The sequence below is a fragment of the Haliaeetus albicilla genome, chromosome 9, assembly GCF_947461875.1.
Source record: "Haliaeetus albicilla chromosome 9, bHalAlb1.1, whole genome shotgun sequence".
NCBI lineage: Eukaryota > Metazoa > Chordata > Aves > Accipitriformes > Accipitridae > Haliaeetus > Haliaeetus albicilla.
Window position 1 is genome coordinate 11,972,856 of NC_091491.1, and position 26,237 is coordinate 11,999,092.

At 47.2% G+C, this 26,237-nt stretch overlaps 1 protein-coding gene across 7 annotated transcripts in view; it reads right to left on the reverse strand.

Moving 5' to 3' along the window:
• The window catches only part of CALN1 (calneuron 1), a 129,801-nt gene that overhangs the window by 90,599 nt on the left and 12,965 nt on the right, over positions 1-26,237 (reverse strand). For all 7 annotated transcript variants that reach the window (XR_011326098.1, XR_011326097.1, XM_069791504.1 and 4 more), the window contains exon 2: positions 24,656-24,780. Coding sequence is in view for 5 of the 7 variants with exons in the window: in XM_069791504.1 (XP_069647605.1) it covers positions 24,656-24,773 (118 nt within the window). In the remaining 2 variants the exon portion in view is untranslated. The remainder of the gene's footprint in view (positions 1-24,655; positions 24,781-26,237) is intronic.

A 26,237-nucleotide genomic window follows, 5' to 3' on the forward strand; every position in this document is an offset into this window, starting at 1 on the left:
CTGGCCATCCATCTCTGTCTGGGAAGCAGAGCAACACCCGAAGTGGGGGAACAGCCTTCCCCAGCATTGCAAGCCAGAGTGCAAAGATGGCAAAGGCAGCTACACCTTATCTATGTGACTTCAGGTGCTGGCACCCTAATGAATCCCTAGGAAAGTTGCTACCAGAATACAGGTAATGGCTGGAAAATCCTCCAGCAGATGTTTGAGCCTCTTCTTGCTCATCCTCCCTAGATCACTCTCCTCAGGTGCACCCTGGCTGCACTCCTGGAGTGCCCTTCCTTTGCCGGGCTGCATCGCTCTCCTCCTCTCCTGCCCCTTGCACCCGCTACACAAGTGTAATCCTTCTTGCCCAGTGACCTGGTGCCACCTCCTCCCACCCTCTGTCTTTGAGTCATTTCTAATTTATTCCCTTTGTCTCATGTCAGCCTGGTGCTGTCCATTTTGGCTCTTTCTCCAGTTCCTTCATTTCTTCTCCACTGCCTCTTATGTACGGCATGAGAGAGTCCCTAGCTGATTTCCAGCTGTCATTCAAAGCCTCCTTGCCATTCACTGGCACTTCTCGAGACCAAAATGCATTAGGGATGATAAGGCATGATTAAGCCCAGACACACCTCTCCCCTTTCTCCGCACCCACAAATTCAGGGTGGGAATTAGGATGAGAGACACAGCCCATTAGCAAGGTGGTAATAAATTCTGCAGCCACACTACTCTGAGTATGCACCGCCGCCAGGGTCCATACGTGGATGAGGAAGCAAATTTAACAGGAAGGTGAATAAACGACTGTCCGCTCTGAGTCACTGCGGAGCCTGGTGGGTGTTTCTGGGCACTATGAGATCCTGCTTTGCACAGAGGCACAAAGCTGAGGTTCTCCAAGATACACAGGGCGGACAGGTACTATCTGTTGTAAACATAAAGCCAATTTAATTAAAATATACCTGGCTAAATTTCTTAAACATAAAGGGAATTTATTAATAAATCACACTCAAATGCAGGCATAAGTAGAACCTCACACTGGGTGCAGAGTGATTTATACACATAAGCAAAATAGATCAGTCTCACATTTCTAGAAAAGGACACCAGATGTCTTTGACGTCATCTACATTATCTCTATTTTTAAAAGTTACTCTTTTCCATTTGCTGCCAACTCAGAAAGTCCAATTTGCCAAGATAATATATCTAGTGTGGATGAAGATTACCAAACTTGAAGTATCAGTCTCTTAGCAACCGTAGTACTCTTTGTATTAAAACGGAGCACAGTGAAACTGTCGTCTTCTGTAGCCTTTTATGCACCTAATCAGTGAATTCCCATTAAAGACACAATATTAGAAAAATGGCATTTAGGATTCTAGATGCATACAGAATATATATACACACATATATTCCATATTCTCTCTCCACAGAAGGATAGCGTATTTATAGTAGGTAGACATGTCAGGGAAATATGTGGCATATCTTATTCATGCAAGGAACTAGATAAGAAATAAGAAGCTGAATGTAACAAAAGGTGGAGCAAGAGCCAATAAGGAAAAAAAAAAATCATGGAAAGAACTTTTTCTTCGGTCTGGGACTGATTCAAATGGTGGCCTTTAGGCAGTGGGCAGGGGTGAGATAAAAGAAAGCCTCCCTTTTCTTGTCTGCTATGCTTTCAGCCCAGTGCTGGAAAAGCCATTTGATGCCTCCCTTTCTCCAAGCCCACAAGAGTTGTGGAAAGGGCTTTCAACGCCCACGTTCACATCTGCTTCTTCCAGCCCAGCACAGAAGCTCACACTCCTAGTAAGCTTTCCTTGGGTAAATAACACTTCAAGGTACTCTGCAGGGAGATACGGTGTTGCAAAAGTACGTGAAACCATTTTGAATGTAGAAGGGATCACAAAAAGCAACTTCTTTCTCTGGGCCTCCTATCCTTGAGAAGCTCGTGTGCTCCCTACCCAGCAATTCTGGCCATTTTCTTTCACAAACAGGGATAAAACTTCAGAAAACAAAATGGAAACATGTCTCCTGACACAGTAGTTCAATATAGATAGTCTAACATTGGTTTCTTATCTCCCTGCATCCCTGCAGGGCTCTGGTCCCATCTGAAGACCAAGCCATACCTTCTCCCTCTGTCCCCCCGGACTCACCCTGAAGGTGCCCTGACCTGGCTGAAATCCCTGTCCTCCCTGACCACAGCGTGAGCAGGAGCAGAGCCATGGGGTCTGCACGTACAAGGACCAGGAGACAGGACCAGTTTGGGAGTTTAGGCACCAGGTACGTTCCTCTGCCATGGGCTCTTGCAACGAGGACCCCGGTGGCTAAATCCACCGCCCTGCACTGCAGACCAGACTGACCTGGACGGCTGGTGGTGGCCAGCAAAGAGTGAGAGCAAGGAGCACGTTTCCTCACCCTGAAACCGTTTGAACTGGAACTCTGGACTGAGAGGAGAGGGAGCAGCTCTCCGAGCTGTGCCGTGCTCCTTCCTGCTGCCTGGCAGCCACACCTCACACCACAGCCCCATCCTGCGGCACGGGTGGCTGAGAGCACGGCCCGGGTGCTCCCGAGTGCTGACTATCGCAGGTCATCCAGACCTCCAGACCAGCAGCTTATCGCTCACCAAGCACCACCACTCCTTCAGGAGGGGACGGAAGCAAAAGCCTCAGAAGAAGCCCACAGGCAGGTGCCTGCCGCTCCACCACCATGCAAACGGGCACAGACAAATCCCTGAAGCTTTTACAAACCTAGTGGGACTTGTTTTCTTTTCCTTCTCCCCTGACAGATAAAAAGAAAAGGAAATCAATTCCACCCCTACTCTATTTCTGCTCTGATCTCGGCTCCTCCAAGTATTGCCAGCCTTATTTCTACAGCACTCACAATAGCAGCCCTTGTATAATTTCACTGTATTGCTGTGGTTGTTATTTATATCATGATGATTGCATTGCACTCAAGGGCAGAGGGAAGAGATGGTGAGGTCCATTTAGATTTACAAGACGGAGTAGCTTCCCTATTTTCAACCAGCTCTATTATTCACTGTGGTTTTACTTACTGGCACATGAAAAATGATTGTGAAATGATCTAGGGCTGACTGTACAGAACTTGATTTCAAATGCACTTGAAGTAATCAGTCTGACAGCAGGCTTTGAGGACTGCCACGCAGGTCCGCTATGTGCATACTTCATTTGCTGTCTCAGGCTGCTGAGGGGGGAGCAACTCACTGCTAAAGTTTTAATAAAGGAGGGGCTGACGTAGCTGCAGCTCTCGCGTAGCTCGTCCTCATCAGCTGCTGTCACTATATTGCATACCTGTATGCACTGCCTGTCTCATTTTTAATGGTGTAACACAGCAAAGAGAGGATTTTATTCATTATCCTCAACTATTAATTAATTAACTACAAACACAAGACATCAGCATAGACACTTAGGTAGTATGTGCAGAGTTGCAGCAGCAGGCTCAATATATCATCACAATATACATACACAATATTCACCACAGACACCATACTTAAACGGTGCCTACCTCTAAAACTCATAGTCTAGCTAGACTGCAAAGTGGAACTGGTCCCAGATTAAAATTGCATTGAATTTCCCATGGCAATAATGAAGTTGTTTGATAAAATTACTCTGGAAGTATTTCTTGCAAATATTAATCTATTTAGATTCATAAGAAATATAATAAAGAAAAAAAACACCTGACAGCTCTTGGCAGCTTTGCCATTAAATGCATAATTAAATTCAAATAAACCTAGTCCCTAGTCTAGATTCCCAGCACGAAGAAACCAACTGCAGGAAAAAAAAGGATCCAGCACTAATCCCTTTTCTAATGCAACCGCCACACAACTCCCTAAACTGAACAACGGGGCAGGCTCAAAAACACGGCCCTCTGGTTACCTGCTCTGGGCTCTTCCAGAGGTGTGCAACTGCTCTGCCCTGGGAGGGGACAGCTCAAGGAGCCTGTTCCAACACCTGCACAGCTTAATTCAGAAGTTTGCTATGAAAACACCTTAGGAGAGAGAGGACCACGGAAGCTTCTTGCTAGGAAAGCAGTGACAAGGGAGCAATGGTTCTAAGTCAGTTCAGAGAAGATAAGGTTTTTAAAAGTTAGGGGGGTAGTTTCTGCTATATTCCCACCCATCTCCCATGAAAGCAGCTTCTCTCTTGAAACAGAAAACATGCTGCTGGTTTGGTGTCCCAAGCTGTGATGCAGCTTCTGCTTGCAGAGACTCCTTGCATCCCTCTCCAGCTGAGCCCGCTGCGCTGGACAAAATCTGACTGTTATCTTGGAGACATTACTACACTAAAACAACATCACCAGAGCTATTAGGAAAGCTGCTGCAAGTTATGCAGGTTGCCAATAGCTCCAGGGGATTTCACAGTGGCCAAGGATAACAAGGAGGAGGGAAATCCCAGCTGTGTTCCTTCCATAGGCTGTATCCCGTGTGCCAGCTGCCTGTGGAGGGGAACTGTGTCCCAGCACGAGCACGCTGGAGGATCCTGGACACAGAGGACTGCTGCTTCACAACCACACAATGCGACCCAGGAGGTGGGGGAAGGATAAAGACAGCTACTTGTTCTTCATCTCCATCTGAGATTCTCTTCTAGTGTATTTAAGCAACAGTGCAGAAGAGCAAAAAAGAAGAAAAAAACCCAAGCAGGTCAGCTAGTTTATTGCTGTAGCACATCAGCTGCTTTCCCGCTTCTATTCCCTCCCATCTGGTTCATCACATATGCAGTACTACACAAATCCCAGCAAGAAACTGGAAGGGCTCTCAAGAGGTCACATAAGCCCTATGCTCACCCAAAGCCTGGATGAAACTCACATAGGGCAGTGCTTGTCAAGCTGAGTTCATATCTTCCCAAGGAAGTGTACTAAGGAGGACGTGAAATGCTCAAACTGACCAAGGGACAACTACATATCTCCGCCTACCAGCAGCAGTTGTGTGTCCATGCCTATGAGTGATAACAGCCCAGAGTAGATCTGATGCTTAGCCAAGGGCCCATCTTCAAACAGTTCCAAGACTTCCACAAATTTTTCCAGTTCCTTTTATGATCACATTTACTTTTGTTTGTCCTGTAGCAAGGAGTTCCATGGTTTAACCATGCAATATATGATGATCCACTTTCTTTTCTTCTGAAACACCTCCTCCAACTTCCATCTGACATTTTCCAGCTCGTTTTGGAACAGACAGCAAACAACTGTTCCCATTCTCCACACCATTCACCCACTTTACAGACATAGATTTACCATATCCTCAGCTGTGTTCAGGCTGAAAAGCCTTTGTCTAGCTATCACACAACCTGCTTCATCTAATCTGTCCTTCCAGCTTGGCCCATTCAACCTTTGTTAAATACTCAGCAGTCATCAGAAACACTGAGCTTCCACCAAACCCTTCAGAAGATCATCAGTCTGTTGCTGAGCCCTTCTCAGTAGAAGAAAATAAACCTCCAGGCCCCCCAAACCAAGACCCTAAATATTCATGGTGGAAATCCCACACCACCTCATTGCAGTCATCAACAGTACTGGAAGCAGCTCCCATGTCAACCGAAGCTTCCCCAAGATCACCGTGAGTAGGTCACCAGGGCTAGGAGCTTGGTTGCATCCCCATACCCAAAACCCCTGAGAGGGACAAGCCAGTGAGGTCTACTGGGAGGGACTGGGATCTCCTATCCACAGGAGTCCATACCAATCTTCAAGGTATTCATATGCCAAATTACCTTAGCATCTGAATACCACCCTGCTACATGCGTTTATGCATCCAAGACGCGATGGGGAATGCAGGTGGAAGCAGCAGCTTGGCCAGCGGTGCCCCCGATGCTATTCAAATCAGCTGATAACGGCCGGACTCACCATTTGCAGAATGGCCCCATTACGGAAACAAGGAGAGGATGGAGATCAGCTAGTAATTGGCAGGGTCTGCCTCTTTCCTGCCTTGCTCTCCCTGTTCTAATGGAAAAGCTGCAGAAACGTTCACACTTAATTATATAAAATGCTGTATATGGGCCCAGCTGCAGGGCCAAGCCAATGTATATGACTTTGGAAAGACATCATTGCGTAATTTCTGTGAAGTAATTAGCGTGCTCTGCAGCACACCAAGCTGAGAATTTTACTAGCGCTAAACAAGGTTAGCAGATTTGTAAACAGCTTGCTATGGAGTAATATTTTTCTGCTCATATCGTCTAAAAATATCTTGGGAGAATTTGCTCCAGTACAAATGGCTCTGCTTGAAAGGGTTTAAAACAACAAAAAAGGCTTATGATAATTCAGAGCAGGTTTTCGCTTTGTTTGCCTGCCTGTTGCTTGCTTTTGGGTTCCTAACTTCAAACAGTTACACAGCCCAGAGCTTGGCTTTACTAAAACACGCAGTTTCAGCAGAAATGAAATAAAAACTATGCTAACACCTCACTCCATCCCTTCCCCACTTCCTACATGGACTTATGCATGGTCAAATTATAGTTTCTTGTTTGTTTTACTGCAGATCCAAGAGGGCTGGGGTCCCACGTGGTAGTTGCTGTACCAGTGGATGGAAAGGCAGAGTCTCTGCCCCGAGGAGCTGTGGGAGAAGACACCTGGGAGCAGTCTAAAGCTCACAGAGAGCTCCATGGCTTCCTAAGTCCTACATTACAAATTTAACTCTTCCTAAGACCGCGCATGTGGCATCCACACCCAGGTGAATGGCATCCTTCTGCTCAAGGGAGGAGGATGCCCAGATGGCTCTCCAGGAGTCGAGATTTGTTATTTCCCAGCAGCATGTAGATGACCCGCACTCAGTTTAAAAGCAACAAGATATTTTACTTCATCTGTTAATGCTTGGGTTCCCCATGGGAGTCCTCAGGTCCTTTCATCTCACCCGCTGGTGGGGAGAAAAAGCTTGTTTTATGCACTCTCATTCTAGATGAGCTCACCACCATCTGTAGCACGAAGTGAGGATGCTAGCAGGGATTCAAGGAACCAATGCTACATCACCAGGAGCAGATCCTGACTCCTCAGCTGGGCTGGATCCTCAGCTCCTGACTAGGGTTGTAAAGGACACGTGTCTCCGGAGTCAGCAGCTACAACATCTGTTTTGGGGTTGTGTGGTGGGGTTTTCGTAGCAGGGTGGGGGCTGCAGGGGTGGCTCCTGTGAGAAGCTGCTAGAAGCTTCCCCGGCTCCAAGTCAGACCTGCCTCTGGCCCAGGCCGAGCCCATCAGCGATGGTGGTAGCACCTCTGGGATAACAGATTTAAGAAGGGGAACTTGCAGCGAGTAGTGGGATTGGAATGTGAGAGGAACCCCTCTGCAGATACTGAGGTCAGTGAAGGAGGAGGAGGAGGAGGTGCGCCAGAGGAGGGGGTGCCCCTGCAGCCCCAGTGAGACGGCAGGCTGTCCCCCCCCCCCCAGCCCATGGAGGGGAGCGGGGGAGCAGACACCCACCTGCAGCCCAGGGAGGAGCCCACACTGGAGGAGGGGGATGTCCCCAAAGATGGCCGTGACTCCATGGAAAAGCCCGTGTTGGAGCAGTCTGTGCCTGAAGGACTGCAGCCCATGGAAGGGACCCATGCTGGAGCAGTTTGTGAAGAACTGCATCCCGTGGGAAGGACTCACGTTGGAGAAGTTCGTGGAGGACTGTCTCCCGTGGGAGGGACCCCATGCTGGAGCAGGGAAAGAGTGTGAGGAGTCCTGCCCCTGAGGAGGAAGGAGCGGCAGAGACAAGGTGTGATGAACTGACCCCAACCCCCATTCCCCGTCCTCCTGCACCGCTGGAAGGGAGGAGGGAGAGAAAACTGGGAGCGGAGTTGAGCTGGGAAGGAGGGAGGGGAGGGGGGAAGGTGTTTTTAAGATTTGGTTTTATTTCTCATTATCCTGCTCTGATTTGATTGGTAGTAAATTAAATTGATTTTGGTTTTCTTCGCCCAAGTGGATTCTGGTTTTTTTGCCCGTGAGCTTAACTAGTGAGTGATCCCCCCCTGTCCTTGTCTTGACCCACAAGGTCTTCTTTGTATTTTCTCCTCCCCATCCCACTGGGGCCGGGGAGGGGAGCGGAGTGAGGGAGCGGCCTCGGCTGGGCTTAAACCACAACCACCCCCAATACTCCAAGTGAGCAAAGCTGTTGAAAAGACAGTGCAGAGAAATGAACTGTACCATACCTCTACCCGTCTTGTAAAATCAGGATGATGACACTAATCCTGAATAGGGCTTAAATAGGTTCATATTTGTGACAAGTGACCATGTCCTACCCTGGGGCCTCCTGGAGCTCCTTGGAGCAGCCATGGTCTGGTGGGACAGGGCTTTCCACAGCAGGACCCCAGACTTCACTGCACCACAGCCAAATGAACAAAACACGTATAATTTGAGCACTTGCAAGAGTATCTATTTTCCCCTTTGCTTGTGCCAGGTTCGGCCATTTTAGCAGTTAACTCTGTTGGTTTATTTGGGAAAAAGCAGACCATCAGGAGGTTTGGTATTCCATCCATGCTTACCATTAGGAGGCTGCTAATGAAACCACAGAGACCTCCTGATGCCTGGGAATGGCAGAAAGAGGAGTACAAAGTGGCACACTTTTTACACTTCATTGGGAAGCTTTATAAATTAATTGGAGTACAAAGTCAGGTCTAATTGATGTTTGTATTGATTGAACTGCTCCAAGTCTTAATTTTGGTTGTAAAACTCACTTTAAAATAGAGCCATTTATAATTAAGACAGGATCTGTAATTAATGGAGTTTTATACTCATAAAACTGCCTCTCTCATCAGTCTAAATTAAACTCCACGTGAAAGTTTGTGCAAATTAAATACAGTGGATGCCAAAACTACTTTCTCCAAACTCTTTGCTATTCTTATTAATGTCAAAACATAAGTGATTTGGAGATGTGAAAAACTTATGAAAATTCATATTAGAAGAGGTGACAGCAGGGAGGGGCACCCCAGGGGTGCAGGGAGCCCTGTGACAGTGCAGGACACCCATGCCCACCCTGTGCAATGCAAGCACAGACAAAGACATTACAGTCATGTCAGCACTTGACAGCAGCAAATCCGTGAGCCATTTCCCACATCCCAGTTAGAAAATTAATATATTGTCCATCTTGCACAGTTGTGTTAAGTTGTAACACAAATCTGCTTTTAAAAATATTTTGTTCCAACAGTCACGCCAGGCCGCCAAGCACAACGGGGCCTTGTAGGGGGGAGGGCTCCCTTGCCTTCACACGCCAGTGGTTATTTAAAACAAGGGCTGCAATGTGCCTGCCCATGCCCCCAAAACCTCCTCAGCTGCTGGAGCCGTTAATGAAATTCTCCAACTCTGGTGACTGCGGTTGACCATATGACTCTTTCCAACTTGATCTCATCTGAAATCTTTACAGCCATCAACCACAATATTTACAAAGCACAGACAATTTGGGGCTTGTGGCAAGAAAATAAATCATCTTGGACATATGTACATAGATAAAAGTTCCCCAATAAATCTGTTTTTCATGTGCAAAAGTCTGCCTCATCCTTATCTAGATAATTAGCTATTCATTTCTTTAAAGGCTCCCATTTAATCGGGGTTGCTGTTCTTAGTGGAATATCATTTCCTCTTCCAAAAAGGGCTACTACTATTTTTGTATCATTTTTTTTTCTGGCTGCCACATTCTGTTTTTTCCACTAAAATTAAAAAGTCACTGCAGCACTCACCAAGTATTTATGGCTTGAAGATTCCTACACAAGTCCCTAAGCCGACGTCCATAAAAGCTTGTCACAGCTGTCCAGCATTTTCCCACATAACTTCCAACTTAAGTTGAAGATCAGGGTCTCTCAACAGCTACTGTAAAGAGCTAAACAGGCTGACTCACTCCCTGGTAACTCCCAAGGGTCGTCCTTTGGAAATGCCTATCTGTCCCCATGGACAACAGAAGATCAGGGGTTAGAGAAGCCTCAACGAGCTCTCCAGGTGAGGAAATGAATTGTCACCTGTGCCCAGAGCTGTGAACCACACCAGGGTTTCTCCCTCCCTTTTGCATAAGGTCTGTGTTAGTCCTCTGGCTGCCCAGAGCTGGTCCTGCTCCCACCCATGTCATGGAGTGTCTGAAACCACCATCAGCCAAAGCAAAACTGAGGCCACGATGGAGGCATAGAAAGTGCCTCCCTGCATGGGTGGGAAGAAAATGTCAAACTAATTTGTTTAATCCCTTTTAGAGCTAAAACAGACAGGTTCATAGCCTTCTTGCCTCAGAGTTTCTCTTTTTAGTCCCTTCTTTTAATTTGTTTTGCTCCCATCCCATCAAAGCCTCAGAGGCCTCATGAACAAGAGCTGGAAGAGGTTAAGTGGGAATGCAGAAAGTTGATTACTAATGAACCACATAAATTATCATACTGGTAATTACCCAAAGGACTAAGGTTCAAAAGAGCCTCTTTCTTTTCCATCATCAATTCTCGGCCTAAACACACATACAGCAGCCTTGGGCCAGCCCATTCTCACAGGTAGGCTTGCTGAGGTGCATTACAGACTGGGATGGGACTGGTTTTGTGCCGTCAAGAACTGACATATCCTTACCAGCCAGTAGATAAGAGATGTCAATATTACCTGTGCTTATGTGCACAGATGGACACATGCAGCTACATCCCAGAAAGCATGCCATGACGAGTCTTTTAGCACTAAGTTAGGGAAGCTGAAACTCAGGCTGCAAGAATGAAACTTTCTCTAGGAGTTGCTACTAAAAAGCTTTCTGTTAGAAAGAGAAATAGACACTAAGCAGATTAGCCAGTTATCCGATTTTTTTCAGCTACAGAGAGTGAAAGCCCAGCTCTGTCAATGGGAATTGTGCTCCTTCTATCAATGGGATCAGAATTTCACATTTGCAAGATAAGCACGTTTTGCTTTGAAGACAAGCCCCTTTCCAAGCTGAAAGCAGCTCTTCCGTTGGCTAAGCAAGGAGGAGGAGGACATCAACCCTTCTGCCTCTCAAGAAACACTTAATGGGCGGCTTCTCCATGCAGCCAAGCAATTAGGAAATTCAGGGATGTGCAATGTTTAGCTTTAAACATTGTTCTGATGGAGAAACACATGCTGCCAAGGTCAACAAGCTATCAGAAGAGCTTTTTATTTGCTAGGACTTAGCACTGTGGTTCCAACCCTGAATTTGTTGTGTGCTACAAAGCACCCTGGAAAGTGTCAGAAGGCACAACTGCACAAAATACCTGAAAACAGCAGCTTCAGGCCTCTGTTACTGCAAATAAACACCACCAGAGACATCACCCAGTGCATTACATAGTCAGCACTTTCCCACAGCAAAACTCCTTTCATGCCATAGCAACACGCTCAAGGTGTCCATCGGGCTCATGTAATCCAGCCAAAAGCCTTGACTTGCTGCACTGTTACACAGAAGTCAGCAAACTTAACCTGCAGAAAAATTCCTCCAATCACTTGCTCAAAAAAACCCTCTCTAAAAACACAGAAGAGCTAACGATAAACAGCTTTTTAAGTGAGAGGCTGCTTGCCTAACCAAATATCCTTCTGCATTTTTATTATGTGACCTCCCCCTAGAAGGACACATAAGCCTTACCCTTATCAATAGGAGTTACAGAAACCTGAGCACGTCTCCTGTTTGCTATTATCAGAGCAAAATAAAAGGGCAGGCAGAAAATACTGGACCTCAGTGCAGGACAGCAGGAAAGCCTGAGGCCAGCCAGAGCCTCCCTCCAGAGCCTTGTATTTAACCAGCCTCTTTATTTGCTTTGCTTCCATTTCCTCGGCTCATATATTCCACCCTTTATTGTGAAAAATGAAAGCAAGAGAAAAAAGAAGACAGGGAATATAGCAAAATAAAGCTATTGAGAAATGAGCCTGGAAGGCAACTGGAATGAACTCTGAAGAAGTCATTAGCTACCTAACCCCTTAAACAGACCCAAAATGGGGTGGACGGGGGGAAAGTGTGCCTTCTTTTTGCATCTCAATCCAAACTAAACCTTGTGTATTTTTACTGCTCAGAAGCACCTCTCGGCTGAAACGCCCGTTCCCCACGGGCTCACCAGCAGACCAAGCTCAGCTCACAGGAGCCCGTCAACAAAGCAATTAAAGCACTTGAGAGACCACTTGTAGGAGGGCAGCACTGAAGGAGCAGCCTTTGTGTCCCCAAGGACACAAAGTCTCAAGGTGACTCAGCCATGAGGCCACCAGTTTTGGGGATCCTCTGCCACTTGGTCAGGATGGGAGGGATCCCTGCAGGTCCCTGCCCAAACCTCCTTCTCACCCCACCACGGCACCTTGCTGTTGCCTTGGCTGGAGAAGAAACAGCACAGGACAATTTGTCTCCTGAAGTGCTTTCACAGAAAGCACAGATTCTGCCTCTCTGAAACACTTCATTAGCTCACAGCAGCTGCACAAGCTCCCTGTCCAGGCTCCTGCTGAAATAAAATGTTTTGACTCTTTTAATGTAAGCACGTGACCTGGTGAGCCAAAATCTACAAGTTTGCCACACCTTCAGAACAGAAGTTAAAAAGCTCAAACTCTAAATGAAACACTTTGTTTTGGTACAGATGAGATTTTTTCCCAGCTTCCAATTCATGGAAAAAAAATGCAAAAATAAAAATGTGCTGATTTGTCTCAAACTGAAATGGAATTCCCTACATTTCCTCTTGCTCTTTTTTTTTTTTTTTTTTAAGCTGCTGGTGAACTGAAAAATCCCATATTTGCACAGCTGAGTTTGGGAGGCAGTGCTGGTCCTAGGGCTGTCTCACTGCCAGCCCCAGAGGTACAGACTCATTTCCTACAGCCTGTGCAACCAGGGACAGCGTTACCTCTGGTGCTTTTATAGAGGGAAACCTGAGCCCATTGCACGTCCACCTCCCTGAGGGGTGAAGGAGGAGAGAACATAGTTTCGGTGATATCCTCCAACTCTCTCTCTATTTTCTCATTTTCCCTTCTGCAACACTGAAATCAAATTTACAAAGCGGTGACAAGCTACATTTAAGTACTTGTGATGGACATTTCATACACCAGACACATTGGCAAACACAGTTTCACATTTCAAAGGCAGAAATTACTGTGTCCCTGCAAAGCACAATTTACTCCTTATGTGCAAACATCAAGAATTGCTGAGGAAAAAAAACGCTTCAAATCTTTCTTACCTTCAGGAAGTAATAACAATTATAATCAGTTACACAGCCATATTTCTTCCCCCTCCCCATCCAAACTTATTCACAAAATCTCATGCCTTGGATTAGATTTAGGTGAAAGAAAAGTAATGACATTTGTGTTTCCTAGCAAATTAAATAGAAATTGCCCAAAAGAATAATCCTAAAATACAAAATACTGCCTCATCCCACATGTTGCTAACAGGCTTGTATTCTAATGGCTTGTTTAGAAAAAGGGAATTTTCTTAAATGACATCCTAATGATGTGCATTCAGGAACATGAGCCATAAATATCTTTCACTATCAAGGCTTTGGGGTTTTTAATATTTTTTTTTACAGAATTCTTATCAGAATAAAGGAAACATTTTAAGAAAGACTTTGTGCTATTCTGCAATACTAAAGTTTGAAAATTCCAAATGCTAACATTTCTGAAAGTTATTTTTCTTGCTCTTACTTGTCTCATGGTTGTTGCTGCAAAGGGTCTCAGTGCTGCCTGCAACACCTCAGCTCCAGGCAGGACACGGCATGGGACTGAGCAACTCACTGCTTGCCAAACCCATTCAAATTCCAGAGGGATGTTTGATCCTATCTACTTTTCCCTCTGTTTAATGGTGCCAGGACTTTGCGTACCCAGTCCCCGAGGACACTGAGGTCCATGATCTCCTGTCACAACTCATTTTAAGTATTGCTTCGTGTGACGTTCCCACGGGTCCTACTGCTGGTCCCAACAGCACCACCACAATCCTTCTCTTTTGGTCCTCTCAGCTGGATCCAGGGCACAACAGTCATTCAGTGTGGAGATGAATGGGAGACCAAGTCAGACAGCAAGGTCCTGGCTCAGCTCATCCTCCACAAACCCACATGGTGCAAGGACTGCAGTGCCCCCAGAGAGCCCCCTGGCTGAGCGCTCTCTGCTGCACCAGGAGCACAGCCCTGCATGGAGCAGCATCACCCAGTGACGTGGGAGGTGCAGGACCTTGGGCTGGCCTTAGCCTGCAAAAAAATCCAGCATAGTTTTAACTCATTTTATTTGGAGAGTGAATAATCTGAGCCAGATAGGCATCAGCCTTAGGAACTGCAGTGATTACAGCCCAAGCACCCTCCACTGCAGTGACTGCTACAGCACCGAAGGCCCACAAAGCATTTTATGAACTACCACTCTGCCTGGCTCCGGTGAGCTTTGCTGCACGCCCTGTGCTCCTGGACACATCCCTGACATCAAGTGTCAAAGCAGAGAAGCAAAGGTGGTTGAGCTCTTGCTGTGCCTGACCAGCGTGCCCAGGAGCATCGCTGTACCTGCACGGCCCTCACTAGCGAAGCTCGCTGTGGTCCTGAGCAGCACCCACCTCCTCAGAGCATCACAGTCACCCTGGGAGATTTGCACCCCTTTGTTTTCACAGGCAGGCAGGAGCTAAGTCTGACTTCAAAGGGTTTGTTCTGATCCTTTTTGATGTCGCCAAAGCCAGCCAAGCTGAAAAAGCAGCGCTTCCCCGCTGGGCTCCTGCTCTGTCCCCCTGTACCCATCTGGCTGGTGGCTGTGGCTACAGGGTCCTGCGAAAGCTGATGACTGCTGCACATGGGTCTGGCTGCCAGCTCATTTAGCTCCGGGAACAACAAATCCAGCACTGAATGCAGCTGCCCATCCTCTTGCCTCCTCTCTGGCTCCAAACTCTGCCCTCCACCCCCACCGCTGCCTCCCACCCAGAACCCATCCTGCCCCGTCCCACTGCGGTACAGCCAGCCCCCCGTTCCTCCCCTGCTGCCCCTCCTCTCCTTCTGCCTTCCCCAGCTCCGACTTTTTGGGAAACTGCCCAGTGCAAATCCTGGGAGGGAGCATCCTTGCAGAGCTCATTTAATAAGCCCGGCCTTTGCACCTATTCCTCATCTCAGTTAGGGCTGAGATCGTCTCAGGACCCACAACTGGGCAAGGGAAACTGGGAAACAAAGATTTCCAGCCAGAGGGGGAGGGCGGCCAGGTCTATTTGTTTAATTCCCGGCATTACTGTTGTCTGCCTCCCTCATCTGGACTTGCACCCTGGTAGGCAACTTCTCGCACTGCCAAGCCACTGGCCTCATCCTCAGGAAGATAAATGCACTTTCTCATAAGCAGGGACAAGAGGACAGGGACCACAAACACTGTCAGCAGAGCACGGCAGAGCAGGCTCATGAAGAGCAGCTGCGGGTGATGGCTGCTGCCGACGAGCACAGCGGGACCGGGATGCTACCTGGTACTGCCGAGCAGATGCCCCAACAGCCGAACCAAAGCCAGGAGCACTAACCTTGACATCACATTGCTTTGAATGGCATTCGAAAAAAATATGTTCAAAAGAGCCAGGTGAAACCCCCTCTGGATCCCTGAGTTTTTCTCCCCGTCATTTTTGCAGCAGCAGCATCGTGCCAAGACAGTATCCTCCTGTGCCAGCACCCCCGGTGTCACCACCAGGCTCGTTTGTGACCACAGGCAGAGCGGGACAGGAACTGGGGAGTTAAAGCAAAGCCATGGGGAACAAGAGCCACAGATGGTGCTTGACCCAGAGGTCTTGCAGCACCCCAAGCAGTGGTGGATGTACTGCTCTCCTCCCCCTTCACAAGTATCGCTGCTGCTAGGTAAACTGAGGCGCAAAAAGATCAGTGATGGCAAAAACATCCCAGTGAAGAACTACAAATAGATATCGGGACTCTTGCTTTTCTGCATCTACATCTAACTCCTAAACCTCATTATTTAGGGGGCAAACCTATTTCTGAATGATCCTCTATATAGAGCACATAGATGCAGTGCAGAACAGAGGCTTTTTGCAGATGTTTGCGCTTTGGTGAGGTGGCTGCTCTGATAGAGGCAAGGGAATTGATTCACGTTTCTTATGACTTGATCAAAGCTGATGTGCTGAAAGACACAGTGAACTAACACAGCCTGGCTAAAATATCAGTCTCCACAACTCAAAGGGACACCTGACAGTTCACAGCATCATGACCACAAAAAGGGCACGTGCACAGGACGCAAAGCATCACGATAACCTCCAAATCCTTAAGTATGTAAAATCATGGTAATGAAAGGAAGGACCTATGAAGCCTAATGCTGACTAAGTATAAGACACTGCGTGACTGGAGACCTGGCAGCACTCACGAGACCCTCAGGTCCATCCTGCTCCTGTGTTTTGCAACCATCCACGCCAGGTCCACTTGCTGGGATTCACCGGCACGCTGAGCCATTCATCTTCCGACTCGCTCTAATGGCAGCTTGTCTGGGCCTTTTTCAAGCCATGCATCAGCCCCTGAGCCCAGTGCCGATAAGGAGGCCCCAGGAAATGAAACAAATAGCAAGCCATTTACTCAGCACCACAGAGGGGATGTCTGATGCAGCTTAAACCCAGGCTGGAGTCCAGGTTCGTGCCTCTGTCTGTACAGTTAAATGAGAAGAAATGCCTTATCACAGTAATTTCAGCTGGAGACCAACTGCTTGACTCTCCAGAACTGCTGTGGCTTCCGCAGAGCTGAGGTTTCCCCAGTGCCCCGGCCCTGCGGCTTGGGAAGGAGCCAGACAGCTGAGATGTTTCCCACCTGATTCAAAAAAGAAGCACCATCACCTCCATTTCTGGAGTGGGGAAGATGTTCCCAGGCTGCTTCAGCCAAAAATCTCTGTTCCCATGGCACTGCCAACCCTGCTCAGCCCCAAAAGCCACAGACCTGGGTCAGAAATTGATGTCCCCCTTTGCCAGGGAAAGATGTTCTGGACAGGTTGACCACATCCCAAACGAGCTCACTGGGAGATGGACCAGCACGGAAAGGTGTGCTCGGAGGTGACTACCTGGCTGGATGTGCAGTGTACAACACACAATGCCCTGCTTTATCCACAGGTCTCCTGTGCCTTCATCTGGAAAATGGAGGAGACGGAATCATTTAGTCTCCTGTGCTTCCAATCCCAGGGTGTGTGCCATGTCCTTATGGGTCTGGGCTGCAGTGACCCTACCCTGGCCCCTATCCTCCCACGCACAGCTAAAAGCCACTGCCTAGGGAGTACATTTGCAGAGCGATAAGGTAGAAGGTAAGGATGAGACCCCTGGGTCCATACAGCAACACTTACTAGAATAGGAGCGACTTGCTAAAGCCAGAGTTTTAAGGCAAGGGATTGAAGGAGCTTGTAAAATTAATGATCCAGCCTAGAAGCTTGCATAAAAAATTAAAAAACCATATTAAAATTTGTATAAACGTGTCACACCAAGATTTAAATGCCTTCTAAAGCATGTGTAGCTCTTGATCTGAATGTGCTCCATTCCCATGGCCTGAGGCGACGCAGGCAGCAAGTTATCAGCTCCCTCCACGGAGAGCCCAGCTCGCAAGCAAATGAAACGGCTGCAAGGAGCATCGGCCCGGCACAATTCACGGCATGTCAGGGAGCACCACGGCCTTGGTAGCATCTCTGCAGTGAGAGACAAAACCAGCAGATTTGGAAGGAGCTGGATGAAGACACAATCTGCATCCCTCTCCCCAAAACCATCTTCTTCCACCTTGAAAGAGGCTCCTTCTCCACTACAATAAGCCAGAAACCCTCAAGCCTCTGACCAAGGATATCTGAATATCCACCACTAGCAACTCACTTGCTCGCCAGCCAGTTCCTATAACTATGTCAGCATAGCTGGAGTCCAAACAATCTCTTTAATTGTTGTCCAGATGGTGTCCCTGTAATTCTAATTTGTTGGCAGCCAATCTCATTTTATTTATACTCTCTTGCTCTAAGGACTCTTTCCTCGGAGATGATGCTGATGCCTGTTCTTGTATTTTGGGGGCAGGGAGTCCAGGTGACATGTCCCCCCTTGGCAGAGGTGTGGAACAGGGGGAACAGAGCCTCTGCAAGCCCTTCCCAAGGTTGCACCCAAAAAAGCATTTGCACCCCCAGGTAATCGACTGCCAAAGTACCGGCGCCTTGTGTAGGGCTTGGGCTGGAAAGCGTTGGAGGGTGGAAATACTTGCTGTTCTGGAGTTTTTCCCCCAATCCATAGCTTTCTGCCACCTTCCTACTGAGGATCTCTAGCGCTGGAGAAAACCCAGTGCTGATCTTCAAGCCCCAATGGTCCCTAAGGCAATGCAGAAGCTAAAACCCTCAACACACGGTCTTCCTCTCTGGTGAAACCCAGAGGAGCCGGACCTCCCTGTGCTCAGCCACTTTGGGTGTCCAAACGTTATCATTGCCTGTTTGTGGTAGGAAGTGCTACTAATTTCAGTGAAAAAAAGCTTTCCTGGAGGCCAAGAGTGAAAGGTCAGTGATGCCGGGGCTGGATGGACAGATGTCTGTTTGTCTGCAGCACACAGGACCTCACTGCTGCTCTGTGCAAGACGGGGGAAAGCTTCCCAAAGGCAGCACAGGGGAACTGAGCCCTTCCCGATGCACTGCAGCGGGGCAGGGGCCTCGCATCTGCTGGCTGCTCCAGTCAATGCTGCCATCTGGAGACCACTAATGAGGCTGGGGCAGATCACAGTGAATTATAACTATAAATCTCTCCCTCGGTGAATTCCCTTGAACCTCACTGGAGCTAAGCTGGCACACAGCCTGGGACAGGTAGCCACGATTTCTCCATCAGCAGCTCCACTCCTCCACTAGACATGCACTGTCTGGAGCAAATGTGCACCTTGCAATAAAATAATACTCTGCAGAATATTAATACTGTGCCAGTTTTTACAATTTTTAAATGGAGGCTGCTTCATACCTGAAAATACCAAGTCCCAAGGAAACCCACACTGTAATTAAAATACGTAACTGGAAAATGAGCTGAAGGGGCTCAGCAGAAGTCAGAGATACAGATGCTTCTGTCCACAGAAGAATCTGCATAGTGATGCTGCAGTTTTATATTCAGAGACACGAAACACTATTAAAGCCCAATATAAGACATAAATTATTCAATTTCCAGCCATGATCACTCACAGTGGAGACACTGTGGATAAACCTCTCTTTAAAAAGAACTCTGCAAAAGAGAAAATGAGCTTTACACAGTTTCATCCAGTTAATTAACAGGCTGCTCACAGTGCTTACACTGAAGCATGGACTTGGGGACCCATGCACAAATCCACGTGCAGAGCATCCCAGTGTGGCCATACCCCAGCGCACGCTCCCCCTTGCTATGTCTTCTATCCCAGGAGAATATCCTTGCAACTCCTTCCTCCCAGCAGGATGCTCACTCTTCTTTGTTTCTCTTTCCACTTTTCCAAGTGTTTTTTTCTTCCCATGGACAAAGAGCCAAGTGGAGCAGACTCAGCCTGTTGCTGTTACATGAGTCAGTCAAGTGACTAATGCCTCTCCCCCCTGGGTTTCCCTCCTCGAGCACATTGCTTCTCCAAAACACAGTTTGATCACACCTGGGACAGCAAAGATAATCAGTCTCAGCCACCGACACGGCGCAGCCAGCTGGCTGTTGAGGCTGGAGGGAATCTGCCTGCCCCTTTACCTTCTGCACCCATCAGCAGGATAAAAATCTCTGCTAGCAAACAAGCAGACATGGAAAAAAATCAACATCTGGAGAGAGATACAAGGAGTCGCACAGCAGCCCTGACTGTCCAGCAAGCAAGGGACTGTTTATCAAGCCTTTCTGATAACACGACAGTGAACTAGGATCTGCATCAGCCCCAATCCTCATGGCTCACAGGGTTTCTGCTAAACAACCCCCAAACGAGACTGCACAATGACAGTGCTCTGCAGCACCATGGTCCCTCCTTTCCCAGGACTTAGAAGATCCAAGAACCATCATATCAGACATGCATAAGAGGGTAAATACCCCTGATTTTGGCCTTATTTTCACAGGCAGGGCTACGATAGCATGGCCGTGTTTGCAATGTGGGACTATTTTACCTGGTGTGTCCCCCAGCAGGGACCCAGCGTGCCACCAGCCCCACGACTGACCATCTCGCCATGCTGCTGGGACTCCAGAACCGGCTGCAGCCCCAACACACCTTCAGCCACTTGGCATTGCCTGCATTCTTGGCATATGGGAGACAACTGTTAATTTAAAATCCATATGGGGCATCACTTAACCATGCCCTTTCAATTATTTCAAGAGCTATTTCTCAGTATACACTGAAGTTGCTCATGGTTGACTTTTACGCAGGAGCCCAGGAAAGAGTGACCCAGTTAAAAGCTTCTGCAGGTGACAGAAAGGAGGTTGCTGGGAAGAAGCAGAACCCAGGTAAAGCATGTCCTGCAACATGGTGTATGATCTACAATAGAAAAGTCGCCTGGTGTGGGAAGTCCCGAGTTTCCTGCCTTGAAGTCGACTGCACCCCAAGCTCCTGCAGCCAGCAGCTTTGCCCCAGTTTCATGTGTTGCTCTGCTGACATCTCCAGTTTAGGCAGGCCAAACCATGCACTGGCATTTCCACTCTGGATCTCAACCTTAAGGACTGCATCAAGCCGGCCAGGTTGATGTCTACAACCACAACAACAACAAAATCTCCCAGCCTAGAAAAAGCCTTGTAGATATGACAGACCCCACCTGGGGCAGGGGCTACGTGGTCTAAGGCACCAGATGCCAGTAGCTGTCCTGCTGCCATGCAGCAACATTTCTTCCTGCACAGGCACTGCTGATTTCAAAGGAATCTGGGTCAGGTAGGGATTTATCATGTCTTTCTGGACAAATAGCTGCTGCTGTGGTTCACATTTGGGTTTTCTCTGCAAGGCACTGACTAGCATGCATTTCACAGACACTTTTTGCAAAGCCTACTTATAATGCATGTGCCTCCCTTCAGGTGATATTTGTCAGATTCCTACTATGGAAGTGTTTTTACCTCCTGACAATACCCTTTAGATAGTGCCTATGGAGGTGGATGACTCAAGCTTGACATGATGATTTCCATCCACCATTTTTTATTAAAAATACTCCTAGCAGTTCATAATGTGAAGACAGAAGCTGGTTTTAAAAGGCATGTGGAAACCACAGGGTATGCACAAACTGTGCCACAATTTGATGTCAACCTACAATAACCACAAAAACTATATGTAAAACGGTTCCTCTCAGCCTTAACTTATAATCTCATGCATAGAAACCGCTAGGCACATGGCAATAACATCCATCTGAGACCCCACTGTACTTCACGGTCCCTAAGAGACAGGTTATGGATGGCCTGCCACTTTCAACTTCGTCATTTACTTGATGTTACAAAGTTAAGTATCGCCTAATATAGCTTTCTGCAAGTTAATTCCCTTTGTGACGGTGACAGCTTCTAAAAACCTTCACGCTACTACAGAACTGCAAATAGCAAACACCGCTGCTAGGAATAGGCAAGCCATCAGCAGAGTGACCTGCTATCTCTTCAGCCTCTTTCCTTGCTGCCAGCATAGTATTTAAAGCAGGATGGAAAAAAACAGAGCGGAGTTAAAGTCGACAGATGGCTGATGCAAGTCGGAAAAGTTTTCATAGGAGAAAAATAACCAGTCAGAGAAGAGGCAGAGCAGCACCCTAAGTGCGCCACTCTGAACGGTGCACGTTCATCCAAAAACCTGGACTCCTTCCCCCTTATGCTACTTGAAGTCAGAAATATTTTTCATTTCCTGATCTCCATATTATCCTTCATCCACCACCTGCAGGCTGCAAACACGGAGTATTTGTCGGTATTCACTGCGGGCATGTGCAGGGGAGACACGCTGCGTTCCAGCCGTGCTGCGCAGCGCCTTCGCCCTGCAGCATCCCAGAGCCCACACTTGCAGAAATCCTTCCCAAAGTGAATGGCGTTGACACATGCAATGCTAGACGCAAAAAAAGAAGGAAAAAAATCTGCAGGAAAAAAACCTGACAGATCAGGCACTTGTTGGAGCCTTGAGCGCAGAGGAGCATTATAGAAAATTCCCACTGATTTCTCTAGCTTCAAACCTTTAATAATTTAATATGTGTGACTGGAATTTCTCAATAGGCTGGAACTCCCTCGGGACCAAAATCTCATTGAAAAAGAAACCAAGGAGAATTTGGCATCTCTTTCCCAGCCTGTGAGATTAAATGCAAATATGTTATTGGCATCAAGCTATCACAGCTTGATATATCCACAAAGCTCCCATACACTGACATTAACTTCTCAAGGAAGAACATTTTGTTACTCACCCTGAGATAGTTTATGCTTAAAGGCAGAAAGACTATTTCTGGTTTGAGTTTGGGCAGTGAACAGCAGTACCTTCACCAATTACCAACACACCCGGACACCGATCTCATATTAGTGACAAAACACAGTAAGATACTGACTGCTGACCTAATATTACATATAATTTCCAGTGGCTAGGCTGTACTCTGGTAGCTGGCATACAGAAAAGTAGCTCCAGCTTCTTATGCTGCTCTGGCTTTAGTGGACACGAATCAATTTGGTACCACTTCTGTGTTTGCAAGTGGAAAAAAATGGCCTGAGGTTGAGCTCTTCTCTGCTAGGCTAAGAACTGGGGCATATCTTCATGGCAAAGACACAAAGCCCTTGAAAATAGCTGTTTGTAAAGCAAAAGGCTGTCAGAAAAAAATTTAAGTAAATTCTAACAAGAAGCCTGTGCTTAACAGCCAGAGAATAAATGGATGATTAGTTAAAGAGCTCTAACCATTCTCCTGAAGAATGAGGGGGATACTCTTTGTGAACAGAGATGAATGAACTCTGCTGCTCTCCAGTTCAATAGCACAGTTATAATGGGGCACCAACTACATTAAATGGATGCAGCACTCGCATTAGCAGCGACTTGGCGGCTGCCTTCTCAAAAGACTGCTCCTCTACACCTAATTCACTTCATTTGCCGTTAATTAACGGAGATGATCCACAGCCTCTTGAGTGCTGGTTTCTCCTTGGGGAAGGCGGGTTTGGCTGTGGGGCTGTGCTCCGCTGCCTCCTGCAGCTGCTGCTCCCACCCCGGAGCCGCTGGTGGGAAAGCGATGCCGAGAGGGCTTGCGAAGCTTGCAGTCTGTCTGACATGGCTCGGGCTGACAGCAGGGAGACATGGGAAGGACGGAAATGAGACTGGGCTTCCTTCCCACCTCCAGCTACCGACCATTTCCATGCAAACAGCAGGGGAACAAATCAAGGGGACTAGTTTCCCTTGTGCAACGGGATAGCCCTGACAGTGTGGTGCAGCTCTGATGCCACCTGAATCAGCTTTTGACAGTTGTCTGTAAATCTCAAAGGCAATTACAGTAGATGTGCTCTAATCGGGGTAGGCATAGCAGAAAACCCCTTGTTCTCTGCATTTGAAATAAACTGCAAGACCTCATCCAAAGTCCCTGTCTGCTCAGCCAACCCCTGTCATCCTGAATAGGGACAACAGCTAAGCTTTACCTTGCGACATAATTTGTCACCTATAAGATGCACAGAAGCTAAGCCAGTTCAGTTCTGCTCACCAACTCAAATCTTCAGGAAAGCTCCTGTAACCCAGGAGAAGAGCCCAGAAGATGCCTCTGCAGTCCTTGGGTTCCTGGGTTCTTAGCTAAGCTGCACTGAAAGCAGTTTCTCACGTTGCCTCTCTCACCTGAACTGCATTCAGCACATACTCATTGGGAAGAAGAGAAGCAGTTACAAACACTCAGAAAACACTGTTTATACTTAAGTTAATGCAAAGCTCGCAAAACCAAATCCAAAGGCTCCGAGTTGAAAAGGCTTGAAAACTAAGGTCTGATTTACCAAAGCACAGGTGAAAAGGGGGAGGGTGGGCAGAAATGTTGGCCTTCTATTTTGCCAAAATGCCTCCAACCTGTTGTGGAAGGACCATTTCCACCTTGCACCATTCGCTTGCTCATTTCCTCATCGAGTTCTCCGTTGAGACCACCGCTTATGATCATGGCTTGTACCAAATGTCCATTGGGAAGCCAACCAAGAGCTTCAATTTGTTGCACAGCCCTCAAAGACCAGCTGTCAACAATATTAAATTTGCTTAGAAATTACCCTGATGAGCCACAAATTGCCTGTGGAGGACAGCTTCCCACCACAAACCAGACTGGGAGTCTACCTGGCCTCACATCCTGCCTGCGGGGCAGAAGGGATTAGCAGCAACCAGTTTCTAGGAGGAAATTATGGGATCCTACAAGCAGCAGATGTGGACAACCTTTCTGATAGCCTTTGCCAGCCTGAGGCTGGTCTGTGCTCCCAATCACTGACCTGGAAAAGGGAATTTTAAAGCTCTTTCCAGCTTCTTAAGCCACAAGCCACCTCTGTGCATCTTGTTATATTGAGACACAGAGAGAAATCTCACTTTTGAAAGGCCACAAAGCAAATGAGAGGACTTGCTAGGAAGGCAGATTCAGCTCTGCAGGTTCCCAGGAAAGGCTAAAGACATCTTTATAAAAAGACATTAGCCTAACTTTTTCTCTTGTAAAGTTTTGCCCATAAAAAGCAGCCTTACTCTTTCAAAAAGCTGCTTTATTTCTAGGCAGAAGGACAAAATCTGAGGCTAAAGTCAGTCTAGAGCTCTCAACATAACTTTGGTCGGGGACCTTTTCTTTGCCCCTGATCTGCTGAGCCATCTCACTTCTGACCTGCCTTTTGCCCCTTGCTTCACGGAACAATACCTCCAGTTATTGCATGACAATGCTACAGAGAAGGTGAAAACAAGCCTTTCCCCATTCCCAGCTCCCTTTGGAAAACTGCAAGGATGTAGCTCACCATCCAGTTCCTCCACAGAGATATTCGCTAGCTGTTCACTGTCACTGCCAGCGGAGAGTGAGCGGTTCAGGTAGTTGCCTTTGTACAACAAGCCAGCTGTTACATGGTGGAATGGCATCTTCTCCCTGAGCACAAGAGAAAATGGAAGAGAAAGGCTTATTTTAATTATCTGTCTTTGGTTTATTTGAATAGTACAATAGCCTGCCTTGAAAGAGTAGCTGGACCAAAGCATCTTACACCAGGGAACACGCACTGAAGTTGGGTGCATGACTGATAGATTGCGGATTTTATTTAGTGTCTAAGACAGGAGCTAAACAAACAGACTAAAAAGCAGCGGACCCCCCTCTGGAGCATCTAGACCCCTAAGATGGTTCAACCTCCCCTGCCCAGAGCATCCGTGCTGAGCGAGACACATGTCACACCAGTGCCTCCGCTCCAGACTCCAGTGGCCCGCACTGAAAGAAGAAAATTCACATTCGAGCAGGACCCGGCAAAGAACATTTTCATCTCACAAATATGACAGCTAAGGAAAAGTACTGCTCAATGGGAGGCTGTAGCAGAAAAGTGTTTGCAAACTTAGCAGGTATAAACACCGCAGCCTAGTGAAGGGCAGCCATCTGCACAGACAAAAGTGGAAATTACTGTCAGCAGCACTTACACATTGATTTAGGATACACAAGAAAGAGGCAAGTTTGCCAAAGTCAATTGAAATATTAAGAAGAAGATTTGTCATCCCCTTGGCTGGTTTCAATCAGCACAGCCCCATGATGGGCCTATTGCATTTTATACTGTACATTTCCAGCAGATATAAATCAGCAGAGTCAACAGAGCCACCCAGACATCAGCTGAGGATCTGGCCCAGGGTCCCTGCAGGGGCTGGAAGGTGGCCAGGACATGCTGGGCAGTACAGTTTGGAACGGACCATTAATATAAATTTCTATGGCAACTCTGGCAGATCTCATTCACACCAGTGGGGGCACAGCTCCTTGGAAACAAAGTCCAAGGGCATTCTCACCACAGCCACGCCGGCACATCACCTTGCTTTGCCATAAAGAGCTAAGTGCCACCTACTGAATCATTCTCCAGCCAACACTACAATTACAAGGATGATCTGGCTCTTACTCAGCCATATGTTCTTACCACAGTCAATAAAACAAATATATATACATACATATGCATTAATTTTGTAACAAATGCCTTCTTGCCTCACTGAGTTAGTAAAAGCTTTAATACACTCACCAAGAGCAAACTAACTTCGAGACACAGGAAAGCGAAGAATAAAAGCCATGAGGTTTCTCTTGCACTGCTTAGCATGTACCTAGAATTTCTCTTGCAGTAATTATGTAAATAAATCCTAATCGTAATTTTAAGTATTTTTATTTGGGAGCCAGTTTCTTCAGCAGCACATTAGAAACTGTAAACAAGGTTTTCTTTTTCATTAAGCATATCTGTAATTTCCCAGCACTTGCCAATTAATGTATTTCATTCTGATATATTGCTCACTGACATATTGCTCTGCACTAAGACAGGAATTTTACCTACCCACAGGGAGACCCATAGGCGAGGCCAGCTTTGCTAGCAC